The following is a 22074-nucleotide window of genomic DNA, read 5'->3' on the forward strand; positions in this document are numbered from 1 at the left end:
TCGGGAGAGACTATAAGTAGGTATTTCAATAGCGTATTGCAAGGAATTTTACGATTACAAGGTATCCTACTAAAAGTCCCTCAGCCTGTGCCTATTGATTCTACAGATCCTAGGTGGCGATGTTTTAAGGTATGATGAGAATTTTTTTTTTCATTTTCCCTAATCTTTAACTCTTCATTCCCTTTGTATAAATTAACAAAAACTTTTTTTTTTTTTTTTAAGAATTGCTTGGGAGCATTGGATGGAACACACATTGATGTGCATGTACCTGAAATTGACAAACCAAGATACCGAACAAGAAAGGGTCGAGTCGCAACTAATGTGTTAGGTGTGTGTTCAGGAGATATGCAGTTCATATATGTGTTTCCGGGGTGGGAGGGTTCCGCATCAGACTCTAGAGTGCTACATGATGCAATTACTAGGCCTAATGGTTTTAAGGTACCAGCGGGTAAGACTATTACTTAGTCTCAACTTTGTAAGTTAGGTCTAGTTCTGTTTGTCAACTACAAAACACTAATAAGGTCTGTTTTTTTTTTTCATTAGGTTATTATTACCTTGTAGATGGTGGTTATACAAATGGTGAAGGATTCCTTGCACCCTATAGAGGAATACCTTATCATTTATCTGAATGGGAGGGACGAACACCTTCTAATAAGGAAGAATATTTTAACATGAAGCATTCTAAGGCAAGGAATGTAATTGAACGCTGTTTTGGCTTGCTAAAAGGAAGGTGATCGATACTAAGGAGTCCATCTTTCTATCCGATAAGGACACAAGGTCGAATAATTACCGCTTGTTGCCTAATACACAATCTTATTAGGCAAGAGATGTCTGTAGATCCAATGGAGAATTTGCCAATAATAGAAGATGGGCAAAATACAGAAGAAGGTGAATATGTTGGTAGTGTTCAAACATCTGACCAGTGGACTGCAATGAGGAATGACATAGCTCAGGAAATGTATAATGAGTGGAGAGCAATTAGGAACCAGCAACCGAACTAGCTATATGTGTTAATGATAACATTTTATTTTAGTATTCCTTTTTATCATGCATTTGTTAGATATTAGCACAATGATTGGATGGTATGCAAATTAATTGGATATTATGCAAGTTGATTGGATATTATGCAAGTTGATTATTTGTATGGTATTTTCCTTCATTAAAATATTTTTTGTTTAGGTATGGATAACGAAAATATTTTGAATGCTACTCAAGAGCCAAAAGGAAGAAGGCGTAAATGGGAAGCATTTGAGGAAGAAGTATTACTAGGAGTTCTTGAGGATTTTGTTGCTCGGAAGCAACGGTGTGACACCGGTGCTTTCAAACAAGGTACTTTGGTTGAAATAGCAAAAGCTGTCAATGTTTTATGTCCTCATTCAAATATAAAGGCAAATCCACATATTGAGTCCAAGTTGAAGAAATGGAAAAAAACATATAGTATGGTCGTTGACATGATAAACACAAGTGGATTTGCATGGAATGATGTCAAAAAGTGCGTTGAAGTTGACAGTGATGACGCATGGCAAACTTATGTGCAGGTTCATATCCTATTTTATTTATACATTAGTTATATTCTTGCTGTTATATTTGTTACGCATGCTAAATTTTAGTTTTGCTATGTTGATATAATCTTAGAGAAATAAAGAAGCCGATGGATGGAGAAGCAAACCTTTTCCACTGTTTGATAGATTTGCATATATATTTGGAAAAGATTGGGCTACGGGTAATGTAGCCGAAACCCCTGCTCAAATGGTGGAGGAACAAAGTCATGATCATGTTGGTGAAAGTGATATTGGAGGTGAAAATTTTGTTTCTTCAATGAACCAACAAAGCCAACAAAGCACCCCATCTGAAAATAGCCAAAGAAAGAGGAAAAGAGCTGTGGGAAGTTCAAGTGATGGAACCGAGGCAATTATCAGTGGACTGAAAGATTTTTATGTTGAAAGTGGGAAGAGGATGCAAATGGTAACTGAAGCTTTAGTTCAAGGTAGTGCAGATCATACTGACATAGCTAATGAACTTGAAGCAATGGGTCTCTCTCCTATGGATCAAATTGATGCATTGTCTCTTATTTTGGATAAACAAAAAAATGTGGGAGTGTTCAGGGCAATCAAACCGGAACTCAAGAAAGTGTTCGTCCAAAGGCTTTTAAGCGACAACGCAAGCGGATGAGGATTTTGGCTAATGTTAACATGGATGTATTTTATTAATGTTAACATGGATGTATTTTATTAATCATACAATCTTATGTTATGGCTTATAACTTAGCTTTGCACTAGTATTTTGGCTTATGTTAACTAGCCATTTTGTAAATTATGGAGATCTATTTTAGCTAATGTTAACTAATGTTAACTAGGATTTTCTAAATTATGGAGATCTTCTTATGTACTTGTATTTGTTGAAGTTGCATGTATTGGGCACTATTATTTTTCTTCTGTTGGGTGATAGAGTTTAAACCAAGCTACATTTGCAAATTAAACCCAATTCTATTAGCAGGTAATAGAAACAAAACAATTGTCAATTTTTTTTAAGATTCATAATATACATGGCAAAAATATGCTCCAATTAACCCATATCATGAGATTTGTAGCATTACTCTATTACACAATGGCAAAAATTTGTAGTCCTAGTCTAAGCAAACACAAATCTGGTGAACAGTACTGTTTTTCTTATCCTGCTTCTTAGTCCGACATTACACCAAACGCTTCACTAAGTTAGTCCAGCTTAGTCCAGTCTAAGCCAGTCCAGCTTAGTCCCGGCAGCTAGTCCAGTCCGAGACAGTCCGGCGCAACAAACGCACCCTTATGGTTATGCTTATAATTGTCGCAGCAGAAAAAAATTTAAAAAAGTGTATCATTGGATCTGCATGCATGAAAGGAGAGGTGGATCTTGTCGTTTAGAAGCCAAAAGAAGTGTGGCTTTTGTCGTTTAGAAGGAAAAAAAAGGGTAATGGGTCGTCCGCACAGAGAATATATTGCAGAATACTATTTTTGTGCCAATTAAACTTGGAATATGCTATCCCCATACACACTTTTTATTTTTCACACACTTTTTGTTAATTTCTATCATTTGATATTCTTCAATCCATCCGATCCGACGGTTAAAAATTAAAAGGGTGTGTGAGAAGCAAAAAAAAAATGTATGTATATCATACCCCTTAAACTTTGGTTTGCTCTGCTGCTTATACTATGATCTACTTGTATTTATTTTCATTTATAAGTGAATGATTTTAAGGTTGATTCTCATAAAAACGAATTTGATACCAATTATTTTTTGTGAACATAGTGTTACTCAGCACAATCATTCAACGTTAATATATATGATTGTGATATGAGTATATTTATGCGACTTTGTTACCTTATTTATTTGCATTTACTTAGTTAATTTTCATTTATTATAATAATAATTTAAGAGATTTTCGTATTATTGAAAGTCCAGTTGGTAAAGATGATAATAAATAGTCAAATGGAGCAATTTGGAGCAGTTTTGGACTTGGATTGGATAGCATATGGGCTGAACGTTTTTTGTGTTTAAATGGTGTTATACATGTGCTAAAATCCGGAGAAATTAAAGTTGAGGCTTGGAAGGCAAGGAATTACACAAGAAAGAAGAATCCTAGTTGGAGAGGAACATTATCTTATCCTATCCTGTTTTATCTTATCATATCCTATTTTATCTTATCTTATCTTATCTCCAGCTGCAAGAAGGAATCCTAATCACATTCCAACACTCTCTACCTGATTCTTAGAGTTCTAAAATAACTCAAAACACCTAATCCCTTTTCTCCTTGGATTCAGCCATTCCCCCTATATATATATGAATTCCTACAACGATTTAGGATGTGCCATGCCTACCATTCATCAATTGAAGTTGCTGGAATTTTTAGAGTTCCTTTTATCTTTGGTTGAAGTTTCAATGTTTATTTTAGATTGCTTTTCAGTTCTGATGAACATGTGTAACTAAGTTTCTTTTTAGCTAGAGGTGAATTCGAAGCCATGATCATATATTTTATATAAATTGATTACATCCAGTTATTGTTTCATAAGACATGAATGCGATTTACTTATCTGCTTTATAGAGAACTTATTCTTGTATGTTTATTAAGGATGCATATTTAGTTTGCATGCAGGGATTTGATGCTAGAATATAAGAGAATTTCACCTAATCATTATGAAATTATATTTGTATGTAGTAAAAGTCACTAGTCATGATTGAGTTAAGTAAATTCTTGGTAGGAGTATCATGCTTTTCATAGTTATGAATGCTTTGTCAATGCTTATGATTTTCATAGAACTTAATAATCTTTGAGATGTATCTCTATCATGCTTTTCATAGTTAGGGAACTTGAGAAGAATAATTTGGTTGCGTCGCTGAGTCTAATTCAATGAACTTAGGAAAATCTGAGAGTTAATTAGTGCTATTCACAGTTAATTTGAGGCATTGTCATTCATGGTTTATAAGAAGAATAACTGGAAATCAATTTGTATGCATATGTTTCATGTGTGGAGAAGAATCATTTAGCTATCATTTCATCCATATTTCATTCACAACTTTTTTGACTTGTTGCACTTTACTTTTGTTTTAATTAAATTCGTCCAAAATCCCCCCAGTCATTGTTTTGTTGTTAGTTTAACTTAGTTTTCAGTATTATAAGTTTAATTTGTGTTGATTAGCATCCCTTCCAATCTTCGGAATAGAACGATCCCTACTTACTCATACCATGATTGCATAATTTATAAGGTTTAATTTGTGTGTTAGTTTCTATCACATCAGATTGCATTGAAAAAAAATTGGGTTTGCCCTTTGGAATGGAATCATAAAATGAATAAGAGACTGATTTAAAAATAAGTGCTTCCAAATTAGAAGTCACAACCCAAAAAATTAGCTATATATTGTAATATATCCAAATACTTGATTGGCTTCTTACCAAACGGAATGGTTTATCTTCTAGAGAGGGGGGGGGGAGTGGTGACAAGTCATAATTATCCATACTTTTCGTGCTCGAAGAGGTTATGGGAAATTGCACTCTGCTTATGACCATAAACAATCAGACTCTGTAGCTCAAAGCATCGAAATGGAAACCTCTCACATTTTTTTTGCTATTAAGGAACCGCAGTCTGTGCCCTAATTGTTTATTAATGGTCAAAGAGCTTCATTCATAGATTTGGACCTTTCCCACCGCAATCATTGACTGCCTATTTCAAGACATATTTTTTATTGTGATGAGAATACAAGTAGTACACCATGTGTTTTGATAGAAATGGTAGGATATTTTATTTTTTAAGTTATTAACTTTTCATCATACATATCTTACCATTTGTATAATGACAAGTGATATACCATGCTGTATACTGGTCACATTGAAAAATCTCTCCCACTTCAAAACCCTTGTTTCTTTTTTAAAGGTACTCAACACAATATAATTACCCAAGAGGAGACCCATTACAAAACCGTAAATTTCAATAAATTTTTTTTATCATAAACCAAGTGCATAAAATTTGGCGCCAAGTTCAAACAGAATATCTTGATTCGAATATTCATAATTTGATACAAAGCATATTTTGATTAGATGTAGTTCATTAATATTGATACAATTATTTGGTGTCAATCATAAACCTGGTATAAACCAAATGAGTTTAGATAGGGTATATATAAGTATATAGTTCAATTAATTTTTATATGGCAAAATTATGACGTAACGTGATAAATAAATTTGTACCTAAAAACATGCATGAAGTATGATTTATTAAACAGACTGACATAGTGATAACATAATGTCCTAGGCAGTCTAACCTCATCCTTCTAATGAGATCCAAACTTGATTAAATCATGTAAAATTTAGAGCAAATCGTTCAAAGTTACACCCTTCTTGTGTTGATGGAATTGCAAGCGTTTTAGACATGAACTGACCAAATGGTACTTACGCTCACAGTAATCACGTTTTAGTCGACGTTTAGTCCAAATAACCTTAAAATTTCAAAATACGTACCGACATGTAACTCATAAACATAAGCAACAACTTCTTCTGCTGTCATTCCATGTTATGTTACATAAGAAATTAAGAATTGACATTTCGGTTAAAAAATATTAGTGCTGTTTTTTTTACCGTTATTGTTGATTTGAACATTTGAACATCTCTTCTAGAGACATTGTTAACGAGGATCTAAGAAAATTTTTGGTATACTTCCTATCATTTATAAGGAGCTTATTTAATTTGAAACTAAAATGGTGTTTTGGTGAAAACAAAAACAAAAAAGAAGAGGATCCTCTCTGAATCCACTTTGTGGGGATTCTAGGGATCTTCATATCCTAGCCGTTTATCATACATCATGCGGTCAGTTTTTATCAGGTACTATTTGTGTTTAATTTAAAGTAAAAAAGTTAAATGAGTTTTGACCACACGATGCACGATGAATGGTTAAGATGTGAGGATCTCTAAGATCTCTACAATTTGGATCCGGATGGGATCCAAATCCAAACAAAAAGGTCTCAATACACAATTTTATTATTATTTTCTATCTCACTTCAACGACAAATTTAGTATCAAATTATTAAAGATTGATTGGTTGACTTAACCTGACCTCCACCCCATTGATATCCTTGTTTAAATAAAAAAAATTCTCTATCATTACACTTAGGCATAATTCACTTGGTACATTAGTAGTTCATAATTAATTGGAATCATACACACCATCCACACGAATCAAACCGAAGACTTTTTATTTACAGATGAAATTTTTTTTCAATAAACCATAGTATTAAGTTGCCGTAATTAATTTTTACTAAAATATTGTAATTTCATCAACTAATATAATCTCCACACCTTTAAGAATTCAAAAATACAAATCTTATTATCTATTTGCGGCATAATTTTTTTAAAATTGCCTTAAAGTGAAACAATGTAAGGGTCGACGACGGTTTTGTGACAACATAAGTAGACATTAATTATTAATTAATCTTTATTCAGGGACAATGAAGAATAAAACCACTCAGTTATTCAATATTTTTATGATAGTAAAAGAAACTGTTCGTGTCTTTAACTATATGATAAGAAGCTTCCAATGTTTTCGCGAGCAGCCCCAAATGTTTCAATCAAATCAAACAAGTCCAAGCCCTAATAATCTATCGAAAGAAACTCTATAGAGTATGTTCAATATCGCATGAAGTTACTAATGTAAATGTTATACTATGGTTGAACGACAATGTTATACTTTAGAATGACATTGTTGTATAACATAATGTCATCAACAATATGAGTAAATTTGGTAACACCAAGTAATTTTATGATTGTCGAACCAGTAGTTTTTATTTTATTTTTTTAAGTTGTCATGTGTCAAGAATACAAATATATATATATATATATATGTAAGTTTGTATTTATATGATATTTTGTTATTGGTATGAAAATGCCCTAATAACGTTGAACCCATTTTATGTAAGTTGCTTCAAAATGTTTGAACAATACTTGAGTAGTGAGTGAGTGAGTGAGTGAGTGCATGAGTGGGGCTTGGCATGCTTCATGCTTCGGCCTATACAAGAAACTAAAATAAAAAGAAAAAGGGAAAAAGGTTACAAATTCTATAAGACCATATCTAACCTTTGAGTTTTAACTTAGAAACAGTTTTTCTGTTTCAACCTTTCTGAGTTAAATTTTTAGTCCAAAATTATTAAAGAATGAATTTAGCATAATTTTTTTCTTAAAGTAACTTAAAAAAAATTATTTAGGTTATCCTAATTTAATTTTATGAATGTATTAACCTAAAAATATTTAGAATCCAAAAAATATTGAAAAATCACTAAATCGACATCATAAAACTCATGTAACACTATGAAAGAACATGAAACACACGAAAGAATTTTTTTTAATTACTTTAGTCGTTGGATTTAAATTTAGATTGTCAAATATTTTTTTACCATTGAATTTGATCATATTAGATCTTAATCGTTGGATTCAATGAGTTTATAAATATAAACTTAAAAAGAAATACACATATATGATGAGTTAGCCAACTAACCCAAGGAGAAATTCTGGTATAAATTTGTTGCAAAAATGAGTTTTGGTTTAAAACTTATATTTGGCTTAAGGGATAGAGTAAATTGGGATTAAAACTTAAAATTTGAGTTTTAGTCCAAGGTTGGAGGGAGGGAGGGAGGGAGAGAGAGAGAGAGGGAGAGCATTTCCATGCGTGAGAGTTCAAACGTTTTGGGAACACCAACGTAACGAATTAAAAACAGAAGGACAAATCACATGGGACTAAACACAACACACACACAAGCGAGAGAGAAAGGGCAGCTTAATCTCAACAATTTCTCACACCCGTTACGCTAATTAGGGTTCTTAATTCCCTGATCCCCCATCTCTCCATAGCTCCCATAACTCTGTTTTCCCTCTGTTTCTGCAACAAAACCCATCTGGGTCGGTTTTGTTTCTGGAAATTGTGAGGTGGGTGCGATAGGAGTTTTTGTGGGTGCGTTTGTGATCTGGATCTCTTTTAATTGAGTGATCTGGGTCTGAGATGGAGGAGTCTTGGCTGTGCCAGTGGAGCGTCATTAGATCTCTCCTCGCAATTCTTCAGTGGTGGGGTTTTAATGTCACCGTAATTGTCATGAACAAGTGGATCTTTCAGGTCTCTGCTCTTTTGCCTTTCCCATATTTTCTTGATTTCGATTTGTACCTTTTCATTTGTAGATTTTGTGAACTGGGTTTGCTTAATTTTCCTCAGTTGATACCTTAATTTCTAAATTTTTTGCAAGGGTTATTGGTTTTGATATAATTAAGGACATATGTATTGGGTTTTGCATTTTATGAATTTAGCTGAATTTTTCCATTCTCTTTCGATTTTTGCTCTGTTATAATTCTAATTTATTGATATGGTTAAATTATGGAAAATGTGATCCCGATTTATTGGAATGTCATGAGCAGTATTAGAAGAAATATGGACCCCATTGTGAGGGCTGGAGTTGGATGATTTTTATTTAGATAATTGCTGTGTATAATAGCAATAGTAAGCCACAGGCACTCGAATGAATCCCAAAAGTTTGGGCGAGACATCCATTGAGTGTTTCATTTGTTTATTTTTAACTTAATGTGAACAGCATTTAGTTATATTTTTCTTCAACAACTACGGAATTGCCATACTACCATGTGATCTGCCATGGCCGTCTGCCACAAATAACATAATACTATGAGATTTACCTTGGGTTTGGTTGCAAGTTGTTAGGAGAGAGGAAGGTTCTCCTAAAAGATGTAATTCTAATCATTAACGTGTTATTGGCAAGAAAATTCAGTTTAGCGGGGTTGAATTCGTGGCTTGTTCTTCCGCCTATTTTTGTATGGCTAGATGATTTGAGTTTGTTACATAGGAGAAAAATAGATATTTTGTGAATGGAATGACTAGTGACTTTCTTTATGATTAGGAAGTTTGTTTCCCCAATTGAGGTGTTTTTCTTCATGACTTTTTTATAAAGTTGAGGTTCTGGTGAATCCTTAATTTGCACCAGGACTTGATTGATAAATAATGTAATTTTCCAAAAGGAAAAGAAGATCGTCAATGGTGTCACCATACAGTTTGTCTTTTTAAGTTGTTGACTTGTTGTATAACATTTGATTGCCGGTTTACCATAATTTATTTGATTGTTTAGCTTTTGCACTAATCACTCAAAATTTTGAACTAATAACAACCTAAGTCTTTTAAGTTTTTAGAGAAATTATTCAGTGGTCTGGGAGCAATACACCTTACTCTGACATCACTTGTTCCCCACAGTGGGCACAATCCATAATGTGTCTGAAGCAGATTACTTTCATAATTCCACATCAGTCTTATGAGTTTGCATGGTGGCCATCATGGTGTCCCTAATTTTGAAGTGTTTTTGTTTTATGCAGAAACTGGATTTTAAGTTTCCCCTAACGGTGTCATGCATTCATTTCATATGCTCGGCCATTGGAGCATACATCGTAATCAAGGTTTTGAAACTTAAACCACTAATAACAGTTGACCCTGAAGATCGCTGGAGAAGAATATTTCCCATGTCATTTGTGTTCTGTATTAACATAGTGTTGGGCAATGTGAGCTTACGTTACATTCCAGTTTCCTTTATGCAGACTATAAAGTCGTTCACTCCTGCAACCACAGGTGAGCTCCAGAAGATTTCTAACAGTGTATAAAATTGACTTCACCTTTAAAATGTTATACTGTGTTGTGACTTCAACTGACCTCAAAGGTTTCTAACAGTTGTTTTGCAGTGGCTGGTATGGAGAAAGTACTTTGATTGGAGAATTTGGTGTTCTTTGATACCCATTGTTGGAGGAATTCTACTTACCTCTGCTACAGAGCTTAGTTTCAATATGTTTGGATTTTGTGCTGCCTTATTTGGTTGTCTCGCTACTTCCACAAAGACCATCCTTGCGGAATCTCTTTTGCATGGATACAAATTTGACAGGTAGTATTTTTGTGTTTGCGGCCTTTAGATTGTTACCGTTACCTTCTTCTTGAAGTTTTTGTCAATTATGCTTACTTTATTTTTGTAGTTGTGATAATTTCTTATATGCATGATGTCTTGTGCACAATTATGAAATATGTTGTTTAAACTTTTTGATTCACTGTTATTACACTTTCACTCTCATACAATGTTCACGAGCCTATAAGTTGAAGATATAAATTTGCAATCAGGTTCTGTACCAAACCTTCCAATTTCAGTGTGTTGAAAGACCCCACTATAAAGATGATCTCCAAACCTCCATAATGGCAGCTCTAATTGATATGATATCCTGCTGAATACTGCATTTTCTCATTTTATTGGATTATTGAATAATTAAATCTTCAAATAAGAAGAATCTTGGTTGAATGAGTATAAGAATTTATGACACAAAATGCTCCTTTGCATTTTTATGAAAGAAGTTCATATAATATGTGCAATCCATGCGGTTCTTACAAGGCAATTAGTGTGATTGAGCATTTGGAAATGTTCTGAATATAGAAAGCAATTTTTATGGTGATGTGCCCTTAATGATGTAAAATTGCTGAGCAGTCTTGGAATTTTCTATAGGCTTATAGTCTTAGAACTGTTTGGATTGCCTTGTCATCCTTGTGAGGAATATGTGGGATTGAGTCCTTCTTCAGTGCAAACGACCCTTTTGTTGTTTTGTTTGTACCTTGTAGGAAATTAGCGCATTAACATCAGCCATTTCTTTTCCTTCCATATTTTAAAATCCTCAACCCTGGCATCTTGTTTGTTATTCTGATTTTCCTGCCTTGAAATTCCGTCATGTGGGTTATGACGTTAATTGTCTTCATTTTCATTGTGTTTGCTTGTTTTTCCACTCAAGTCAAGGAGGCTGTGTTTGAAACAGTTCTACTTTTATGTGTGCTCATTTTTTCACAGCTTCAAGATTTATGCTGACATACTGTTATTCATTTTTTGGGTATACAATATAGCATAAACACGGTGTACTACATGGCACCTTTTGCGACTATGATCTTGGCTGTACCTGCAATGCTACTCGAAGGTAATGGGGTTATTGAATGGCTTCACACCCATCAGACTCTTGTTCCATCCCTCGTCATCATTTTCAGCTCCGGGGTATTGGCGTTTTGTCTCAACTTCTCCATATTTTACGTGATTCATTCTACAACTGCTGTAACATTCAATGTTGCTGGAAACCTCAAGGTAATTATAAAGCATAATCACTTACCTTGTAATAGTCAATTCTGTTATATTTATATTATCCATCTTTGTGGCCAACTTGTGAAAGTCATGTCCAGTATATGATACGCGTTGGACATATTTTTAGCTCCGGCTGCTAATGCTTTTACTTATGAACCATATCTTTCAACTTCTTGATCGTATTTATAATTTTTCGTTTAGTTTGGGGCTGGATTGTTCCTAGTGGCTCTATTTTGGCCAATTTAGTTATAACCCTTTTAGGCCATATCAAATACCTTGTCAATACATTCTGATACTGGGTTTTTTCGTTTTTTTTATTTTTTTCAAGGTAGCTGTTGCCGTCCTTGTGTCATGGATGATATTCAAAAACCCAATTCCAGCTTTGAACGCCGTTGGTTGTGGAATAACGCTTTTGGGATGTACATTCTATGGGTACGTGAGGCACCTGATCTCCCAACAGCTGCCTGGAACTCCTCGAACGCCACGGACTCCACGGGGTCGTATGGAGCTGCTTCCCCTCGTAAATGATAAATTAGATGACAAGGTCTAGTGGTTCAGGCCACGTGATTGAGATTGCTGGGAGCCGGAAAATGATTTATAGGAAACACAAAGAACTTACTATTCACTTCTAGTCTATGTAATTCTGCTTCTATCACTTGATTTTTTTTTTTTAATATATGGTTTTGTTTTTCCACAACCGCCGCCACCCCGGTTCAAAATTATTTCGTGTTTAGATTGATAAAATGCAACTGGAATAAAGTAGTGTTATAGTTATAATGCTATATGTTATATATATTTTGTGATAAGTAATGGTACACATTTGTTATATAATTTTTTTTTGGTATTTTAGCTAAAATAGTCTCTGAGCTTTGGCTTATTTACTTTGGTTCTTGAAATTTGAAATCTATAGAGGTGGTTTTTGAGTTTGTTTGCTATCAATTATTTTGGTTCTTCTGTAAAAAAATCTCTGTTAAATAAGAATCAAAATGATAAAAATATCTTCAATTAATAAACAACGTGCCAAAATGATTTTACCAAAATTAAATGTATTTTTGTAATTTTATCCTTATTTAACGGAATTTTTTTACGAAAAAAATAAAATGATGGATGATAGACAAACACAGGTACAAATTCTGTTAATTATAAATCTCAATGACTAAAATAAGGAGTTATGCCAATCTCGGGTATTATTTTGCATAAAAAAACAAATTTTTCTAAAACAGGAGAAATAACAAAAAGCAAATACAAAAATCATAACAACCCACCAAACGAACCACGCATGGGTGAAATCTCAGACTAACACCCCAACTCCAACACAAGAAAATTATGGACTAGAACTAAACGTTACGTCTTTGAGATTCGACGGCAACGATTCCGACTAACATTATGATAACAAACACTGTAACTACCACCACACCGGAATTTCGCCGGCATGATTTGAAATCGCGTTCAGCCTTGGGGAGTTGATCCTCTTAACTCTTTATAAGTATCGGTTTGTCGTGAAACTAAGCACACAATGATGGGAGAAGAGATCTTACATGACTTATAAGTAAGTTGGGCTACTCTCTATCAAGGTATAAAATATCGATGATATCGGAAATATCAATAGTAAAAACACGGAAATTTCGATGGAAATATCGGGATATTATCGATATCGATAAAAAATGAATAAAAACCACGAAAATTGTAAGAAAAACTTGGAAATTTTTATTGAAACTTTGCAGGATGTTTATTTAGTCAATTATCTATTAGTTTATTACAAAAAATTGGAAGAAAATTCATTGCATGATAGATATAACTGATTTAAGTTGATTATATAGCGAGCTGACAAACATTGTGAGTGTAAAAAATAAGTAGTAATTAATGACAGAAGTTTAAACACACCATAATCATTTATATATAATGAATTAGTACAATATTTTACACTTTATACATTGCATGGTAAGATATATGAGTGACTTAACAAGGTCTAAAATATCGATGATATCGGAAATATCGATAGTCCAAAAAAATATCGGTAGTCCAAAAACACGAAAATTTCGATGGAAATATCGGGATATTATGGATATTTTAGAGCATGCTCTCTATATAAATGATTTATAGTGGAACCTCAATTTTCTTCATGGTTGGAGCATGTTGGCCCACGTGTGAAACCAAAGGGCCACAAACGCTTCACGGATCACTTTATCTTTATAATGACGGCCGACATTTTCCATGATCACATCAATGATCGGTCTCGGGAACAGGAGAACCAACCAACGCTAGTCTGTGGGAGGTAGCGTTGACGCGAGAAAGAAATTCAGCAGTCGACCCTTCCACATTAGTAGTGTTGCAATACATGTTTCTGACTGGATGAGGCATACCATTCTTCCAAAATTAGCCACGTTTTGCCAGCTGTACGGTCCTGGTGAGCGATGAAGCCAAGCACATAAGTGCGTAAGGAGCCATTTCGTCGGGCAATGTTTGTCGCTACAAACTCTTTGCGCAAAGACAGAAATTCATATTTGTCGGGCAAATTCATTGAATTACCGACGAACATTTGCAAAGTGCGTTGACCAACTTGGCTAGACGAACATTGTCCGATTACACTTTCGTCGGGCAAATAACATAAAAAATAAAAAAAAACCTACAATAGCCATAGGATTTATCCCACATAAATGAGATTAAATCATTATCGTTGGTCCATGGCGGTCAATGATAAACGCCGGTCAGCAATGGTCAAAGCTGCCATACTAGCTTTTCATTTTGGGTTAATTTCAGTTTATTACTATGAAGTTTCTCGATTTTCAATCTTTGGTACATGAAGTTTTTTTCGTCCCAGTCTGGTACCTAAATTCATAATTATGAGACACTTTCATACATCTGTTAAGTTTTCTATTAGAACCTCCGTTAACTAATGACGTGGTGCGCATGTGGACAATGATTGAACGTCACGTGTCAATATGGGGCCCATGTGAATATTAAAACATTAAAAGAAATAAAAAATTAAAAAAAAATTCTGGGCATCCTACCTCACCCTTCCCGACCCTCTCCCTCATTCTCCCTTTCTTCCATGCACCCATCCTCCCCACACACCCACCCATCTGCCCCGCTCCCTCTCTTCTCTCCTTTACACCCACCCAAGCTCTATACCCTACCCACTCTCACCCTCTTCACATCCTCTCCCTTCTCTCTCCTCCACCCTCTTCACCCAATTCCTCCCATCAGATCATCGTCGTATTTGAAACCCCTAAACTTGTCGCCGTCACCAAGGCCTCCAAGATCAAGACCATTCAATGATCGAGACAGTGATTCGCTATCCCTAAAATGCCGATTCGCTACTAGCTCCGTTGATCCACTGCCACTAGCGGCCAACCTTCGATAACACCGACCTATTTGTGCGGCGACGAGGCCTACGTCATACCCAGATAGGTGGAAGATGAGCGAGTTGATGGGTGGGTGTGCGAGAAGGGTTAGTCCAGAGGAGAGAAGGGAGGGACAATGAGGGGAATGGGTGGGTGTGTGGGGAGGATGGGTGCAAGGAAGAGAAGGGAGGGGGTCGGGAGGGGTGAGGTAAGATGCCCAGTTTTTAATTTTTTAATTTTTTAACATTTTTAATATTCAAGTGGGTCCCATATTGACACGTGGTGTCCAATCATTGTCCACGTAGGCGCCACGCCATCAGTTAACGGAGGTTCTGACGAAAAATTTAACGGATGTATGAAAATGTCTCAAAATTATGACTTTAGGTACCAGATTGAGACGAAAAAAATTTCATGTACCAAATGTTGAAAATGAAGAAACTTCAAGGTAGTAAACTGAGATTAACCCTTTCATTTTTCTTTCCTAAATCTTATGTTTTTCTCTGTATTGAATCATTAATACACAATTGTCTTGATGGACTCTTACGTGCTATGTAATGTCCCACATTGCCCAGGGGAGTGGATCCTGTAAGCCTTATATGTATATTCCCATATCTACCTAGCACGAGGCCTTTTGGGAGCTCACTAACTTCTGATTCCATAGGAACTCCGAAGTTAAACGGGAAAGGGGCCAGAGCATTCCCATGATGGGTGACCCACTGGGAAGTTCTGCTCGCGTCAGTTCCCAAAAACAAAATTGTGAGGGCGTGGTCGGGGCCCAAAGCGAACAATATCGTGCTACGGCGGAGCCGAGCCCGGGATGTGGTGGGGGCTCGGGCGGGGATGTGACAATTTGGTATCATAGCCAATCCTTGGCCGGAAGTGTGCCGACGAGGACATCGGGCCCTTAAGGGGGGTGGATTGTAACATCCCACATCGCCCAGGGAAGTGGATCATGTAAGCCTTATATGTATATTCCCATCTCTACTTAGCACGAGGCATTTTGGGAGCTCATTGGCTTCGGATTCTATAGGAACTTCGAAGTTAAGCGAGAAAGGGGCCAGAGCATTCTCAGGATGGGTGACCCACTGGGAAGTTCTGCTCGCGTCAGTTCCCAAAAACAAAATTGTGAGGGCGTGGTCGGGGCCCAAAGCGAACAATATCGTGCTACGGCGGAGCCGAGCCCGGGATGTGGTGGGGGCTCGGGCGGGGATGTGACAATTTGGTATCATAGCCAATCCTTGGCCGGAAGTGTGCCGACGAGGACATCGGGCCCTTAAGGGGGGTGGATTGTAACATCCCACATCGCCCAGGGAAGTGGATCATGTAAGCCTTATATGTATATTCCCATCTCTACTTAGCACGAGGCATTTTGGGAGCTCATTGGCTTCGGATTCTATAGGAACTTCGAAGTTAAGCGAGAAAGGGGCCAGAGCATTCTCAGGATGGGTGACCCACTGGAAAGTTCTACTAGCGTGAGTTCCCAAAAACAAAACCGTGAGGGCGTGGCAGGGGCCCAAAGCGGACAATATCGTGCTACGGCAGAGCCCAGCCTGGGATGTGGTGGAGGCCCAGGCTGGGAGGTGACATGCTAGCATTCATAAAGAATGTTCGTAAACCACGTAAATGTCTTGATAGCCATGCAACAGGTCGGGTTTATTAGGTTTGGGTTAGGTTGAACTTGACCCGTTAATGTAACTGGTCACTCAAACAAGTCATCCAAATTTAGCCCGTTAATCTAATAAGTCACATGTTTCAGCTGTTAACACCCGTTAACATTTTGTTTTTTGTTTTTTGTTTTTTGTTGTTGTAATTTTTGCATTCCAACACAAATTACACATATTCTAATCGAAATTACACATATTAACTAACAGTCTAACATCATATATTAACTAACAATTGAAATTACACAAATTACAATCTTCCAAATTAATCTCTATTAATTTATGAAACCCTCTTTGTCAACCAAAAGAGGGTGATAATACTACCTAGTCTTCTATCACACAAAAATTTGATGGGCAATAATGTAATTTCATAAGTCCAAATTTTACTATTTTTTTATTGAAGCCTCACCTACATGTGATGTTAAAATACCTCCACTATTAAAAAAAAACCAAAAAAAAAAACCTCCCACTCCCTGCACGTTCTCTCTCTCTCTCTCCCTCTCTCCTTCTCATTAAGAAAAAAATGTTTTCATACACACAAAGTGTGTAGGCAAATGCTAGTAATTAATTAATAAAACTCCATAACAAGGATTTTGCAAAATGTGATTGAGTAGCATAACTATATGGAGTATGCCGTATTCAACATCATTGAGAATGTACCGCCCAATTACATTGCCACTTCAAGGAAGGATTTGTAGATCGAACACCAAAAAATCTGCAACACACGAGCATAACACACGCACAAAACATAATTATTGGAATGGTGCAATGTGAATTCCATTCTCCATTCATGTTCCTTAGAACTATTTTGCACTACTCCTTGTTACCAAAAACTAAAGAGGAAAGATAAGATAATGGTACAGCTGATAAGGTGAACACAAAATGACCTAGCTGTGCACCAAGGAGGATCTAAAAGTTTAGAACCCTATTTTGTCAACCAACAATAACACTCACGACTTCCAAAATTTAGGGACAAAACTGCTGTATATATCCTGAATTTGTATTTTCATCCATAATTCGAGTGAAACTTCTAGCGTACAGTTGGGGATATATTTTCGCTTTCTTCTATCTCTTATCATGTAACGTGACAAGGTTAAGTAAAATATAAAAAAGAGGAGGATATATCGCCGAGACACCCGAAAATGAACTTAATATTGTCGTGTCAGTGAGACAACATCACATAAGCATTCTCCGAATGTAAAGAATCATCAGATGCAAAACTGAAAGATGGATGGCAAAGCTTATGTGTGGCTGCAAATAAGATGCGATCAATTTTCCACCTGACTACTTTTTGAGAAGAATGTTCTGGCAAAGAGAAGAGTTTCCATCTTCTTCGACAACACAACCAATGTAGACGTGAATTGTAAGATTTCATACTAAGATATGACTTTTCTCCTTGCTCTATGTATTACATACAAAGATCAGCAAATACTAATTTTATGTGTATTTTGGTTGTGAATGTTCATATTTTATATCTCAATCATAAGAAGGTTTACTTCATTTTTAGTTTTCTAATCGGTTTCATCGTGAAGTTTAATTTTACCGTGACATTCAATCTCCCTTCAACAGTTTTGGGTTCCTATGTCAAAGTCAAGCACAATGGGGCATCCAAAGAAAAAGTCGTCTTGGCAACAACAAGCTTCTCCTATTTAGGCAAAATTTTTATTGTGATTTGTTGGTTGGCCAATTCGAAGTTCAAGATTATAATTTTACTGTAATATTATTTTTAACAATGGAGGGTTAGTTTTCCTTTGTATATTGAGGTTGTGTTTGTGCGGTTCATTTATGCAGTTTGGCGACAATTTAGATAGTGTAATCATGTTTAGCTTCATTTCGTTTATGTGCTTTTCTCTTTTCAAGTTGAGAGGCTTGTTGTATCTTAATAAATTTAATGGTACAAAAGTTCATACAAACTTTTAGTCAAAAAAAATAAAATAAAATAAAATGAAAGAATGTCTCTTGACAAATACAAATATTAAAATTAAAAATGGTATGTCATGCTTAGCACATTGTAACCATAAGAAAGTATTTATGTGTGAACAAATGTAAAAAGAAAAAAATAACTTTTAAGCGTCGCGCGTAGCGCACCGTGATGTAAAAAAAAAATTTCGCACGCGCTCATACTATTAGGTAGGGAAAAGTTACATGATTAGATAAAAGTGTATATGCTTGTCAAAGACGATAAGAACAGTTGTAGAGATGATTTCAACTACAATAAACACATGTTGTTTGAATGCAATGGTCTTAAAAAATCTTTTTTTTGTCGCATGAATTTCGCATTTCTTTTATGAGATAAATAGCATATGGGCACACATAAAGTGTGTGAGAAATTTTTTTATTTTTGTTTTTGAAATAGAAGGAGAGAAGAAGAGGAAGAGAGTGATAGAGAATGTGGAAGTGTGAAGTTTTTATTTTTATTTTATTTTTTTAAATTAGAGACATGTTATGATTACATGTAGGTGAAGCTTTGAAAAAAAAAGAGCAAAATTTGGTGGTGTGAAATTACATTTCTGTCCCATATTTCTTATTCATGTTCTGTTTTAATTAAAGGGTTAAACTGATAATTTCATAAGATTTTGGTTGATAATGAATGTTTTATTAATTAGTAGAGATTAAGAATGAATATCGCATTCCTTTTTTGTCTCTGTGGTCTCCTTTTTCTCTAGCATTTGGTTCAAAGTTCGGAACTCTCCTTCCAACCGTCGCCATAGGCTCAAAGTTGCTTCGTGTTTAGATTGATTAAATGTATTGAGTAAAATGCAACTGGAATAAAGTAATGTTATAGTTGTATTGCTATATGTTATATATACGTTGTGATAATGGTATTGATATATTAAATTGGAGTAATTAGGTTTTCATCTTTATTTTTACTACTCTATTGATTAAAACCTTATTACTTTTCAATTTTTGATCAAGGTCCTTTGTATTAATAATATCATTAATTATTTCAATAATAAAATATTTTTTATTTCTAAATATATTCATTTAATATTAAAAATGTTACAATTAGTATATTTATATTTATGTCTAAATTTTTTATCATATATTTTTATTTTTAGTTTGTACCCATTTTTAATTTGCAACCCTTTTTTAATTTGTACCAATTTTCCTTTCAGTTTTAATTTGTACCCATATATTAATTTCTTTTTGTGCCCATATTTTTTAAAGTTTTATTTGTATTGTACCCATATTTTTTTATTTATTTGTACCCATTTTTATTTTTGCTAAATGTACCCATTTTGAAGAATGTACCCATGTTTTGATACAATAATTTTTTGGTTATTTTTTATGAATGTACCCATGTTTACACACACACACACAATAGTATATTTATATTTTAATATTTTTAATCCCACAAATTATGGTTTTTTATTTAAAATCTCATTACTATAAACAACTATAAATTTTAATTTTTAATTTAAAAAATATAGTAACGTACATAGAAATAAATTATCAATTAATTTCAGGGACTTGGATCAAAAATTGAAAATCAACAAGGTTTCAGTCAAAGACTGTTCATAACTAGGGACCGCATCCAAAGTCTCCCTATTAAATTTGATCGGACTTGTCCAAGACCAAGAAATAACCTTAAACAGAAGAAACAACAAAACCAAAAACTAAAAGCAAATACAAACGAAACCAAACCTAAAGCCTAAGAGTCTAAGACTAAAAGCCCAACACAAGGCCCCATTTTTTCCTCTTTTTGGATGGTAAATATTTTTCAAAGAGTATGAAAAATTATGGACTAGAACTTGTTATATTCAACCAATCCGACTAACATTATGATAACAAACACTGCAACTGCCGCCACAACCGTATTATTCGAGCAATCCTTGAAACGAGTTTCAGCCGCGAGGAGTAGAGCCTTTAAGTCTTTGTAAGTAATGGGCTTGTCGAGAGACTGAGCACGACGGATCACTTCATTCTTATAGTGGCGGCCGACATTTTCCATGATCACATCAATGATCTCGGTCTCAGGAACAGGAGAACCTACTAACTCTAGTTCGTGGGCAATAGCATTGACGCCAGAAAGAAATTCAGCAATCGACCCGTCCACATTAGTAGTACGACGAAGATCACTGCGGAGCTGCGATATGTGTTTCTGACTGGCCAAGGCAAACTGTTCTTCCAAAAGTAGCCAAGTTTTTCGAGCTGTACGATCCTGGTGAGCAATGCAGCTAGGGCCAGCCCAGGCGTAGTGCGACCTGGGCGATCGTCCGGGGTTCCAAAAAATTAGAGCACTAAAATTATTAGAGTGGTGTATTCATAAATGTGAGTATAAGTTTTTTAAATTTGGTTAAATGACAAAGAAATTTAATTAGAACTAATGACTTTCATTATTTAAAATTAATGAGGAGGTCTTGGGTTTTAAACACCATGTGTGGTTATATAAAAAAGTTTGACCATAAGTGGTGGTTTATTTTGTTTTGAAATTAGCAAGGAGGTCTCCAGTTTGAAACACTATGTGTGTTTGTTAATTTCCAACTTTACAAATTTCTTTTCATAAGAGTTTAAATTTATGACATTTGGCTAAATTTTCAAGAGGTTTAGTTAGAAGCAATGGTTTTGTTGTTTAAAATTAACGAGATTTCCTGGGTTCGAAATGCTATGTGCATGTTTATTCTTTTCAATTTTTACAAATTTCTGTTTGATTGTTAATTTCTTTTTAATTACTAGCTAGTAGCTATGTGGGTTGCAGTTTTAAACATTCGTTCGAATTCAAGTCTAATCTTCAACAAAGAGTAATGCGTAGACCAAACATGCAAATAATATGATGTGTCACCACTAGGTTTAATTTAGTGTTCATTCATTGCTTATATATATATATCAATTAAAGACTCGAAAATATCATTAACTTTTTAGTCCCATATTGACAAGGTTAGTAATTAAGGAAAAAAAAATAACGATTTATATAAAAACACTTTAAAAGTTCATATAGAAAGTAAACAAACTCATCATTTATATACTCGTAATCCATTTTTTGGTTCCCTTCTCTCGATACAAAATAAATTAGTTTTTCGGTGTTTTTAAATTATTGAGTCTGAAGTGGTTTTCTAAGTACAGTTCTATCGAAATCTTACATGTGAAAATAAATAATTTTCTTATATGAAGTTAGAATACATTTTTTAACGTTGCTCCAGGCTTACAAAATCTCAAGACCAGCCTTGGATGGAGCCAAGCACATAAGCGCTTTTAAGGAGCCATTGATCAAGAGAAAGCCAGCTGACCCTTTTGGACCCAATCTTCAAACTCGGGGTTGACAATGTCCTTGGTTTTGTTTCCATCATCGTCATCGGAGAGAAATTGAGGTGGACATGGAGAAGAATCATCCACAAAAGACATGAGTTTGTGAATCTTAAGCACCGGAACAATTTAGGCCAACCAAACAGGGCAATTCTTGCAGT

General features: G+C 34.9%; 1 protein-coding gene and 1 long non-coding RNA gene across 2 annotated transcripts in view; both read left to right on the forward strand.

Annotated features, from left to right (window-relative positions):
* Positions 1-765, forward strand: part of LOC126631782 (uncharacterized) — an 823-nt gene extending 58 nt beyond the window's left edge. Inside the window, exons 1-3 of the long non-coding RNA XR_007626454.1 lie at positions 1-129; positions 223-448; positions 544-765. The exon at positions 1-129 is cut by the window's left edge and continues 58 nt beyond it. This is a non-coding gene — a long non-coding RNA (uncharacterized LOC126631782). The remainder of the gene's footprint in view (positions 130-222; positions 449-543) is intronic.
* A 7411-nt stretch (positions 766-8176) lies between these two features.
* LOC126631778 (UDP-galactose transporter 1-like) lies at positions 8177-12495 on the forward strand. The gene is made up of 5 exons (XM_050301913.1): positions 8177-8627; positions 9884-10133; positions 10233-10440; positions 11436-11667; positions 11993-12495. Exons 1-5 carry the CDS (start codon positions 8517-8519, stop codon positions 12212-12214), a joined length of 1023 nt encoding a protein of 340 aa, XP_050157870.1. The 5' UTR covers positions 8177-8516; the 3' UTR covers positions 12215-12495.
* The last annotated feature ends 9579 nt before the right edge of the window (positions 12496-22074 follow it).

The sequence above is a fragment of the Malus sylvestris genome, chromosome 8 (assembly GCF_916048215.2).
Source record: "Malus sylvestris chromosome 8, drMalSylv7.2, whole genome shotgun sequence".
NCBI lineage: Eukaryota > Viridiplantae > Streptophyta > Magnoliopsida > Rosales > Rosaceae > Malus > Malus sylvestris.

Bases quoted from the DNA above. Each gene is read 5' to 3' on its own strand.
- LOC126631778 (XM_050301913.1), top strand. From the start codon at position 8,517: ATGGAGGAGTCTTGGCTGTGCCAGTGGAGCGTCATTAGATCTCTCCTC. The intron at 8,628-9,883 runs GTCTCTGCTCTT...TGTTTTATGCAG, and splicing joins TGAACAAGTGGATCTTTCAG to AAACTGGATTTTAAGTTTCC. The intron at 11,668-11,992 runs GTAATTATAAAG...ATTTTTTTCAAG, and splicing joins ATGTTGCTGGAAACCTCAAG to GTAGCTGTTGCCGTCCTTGT.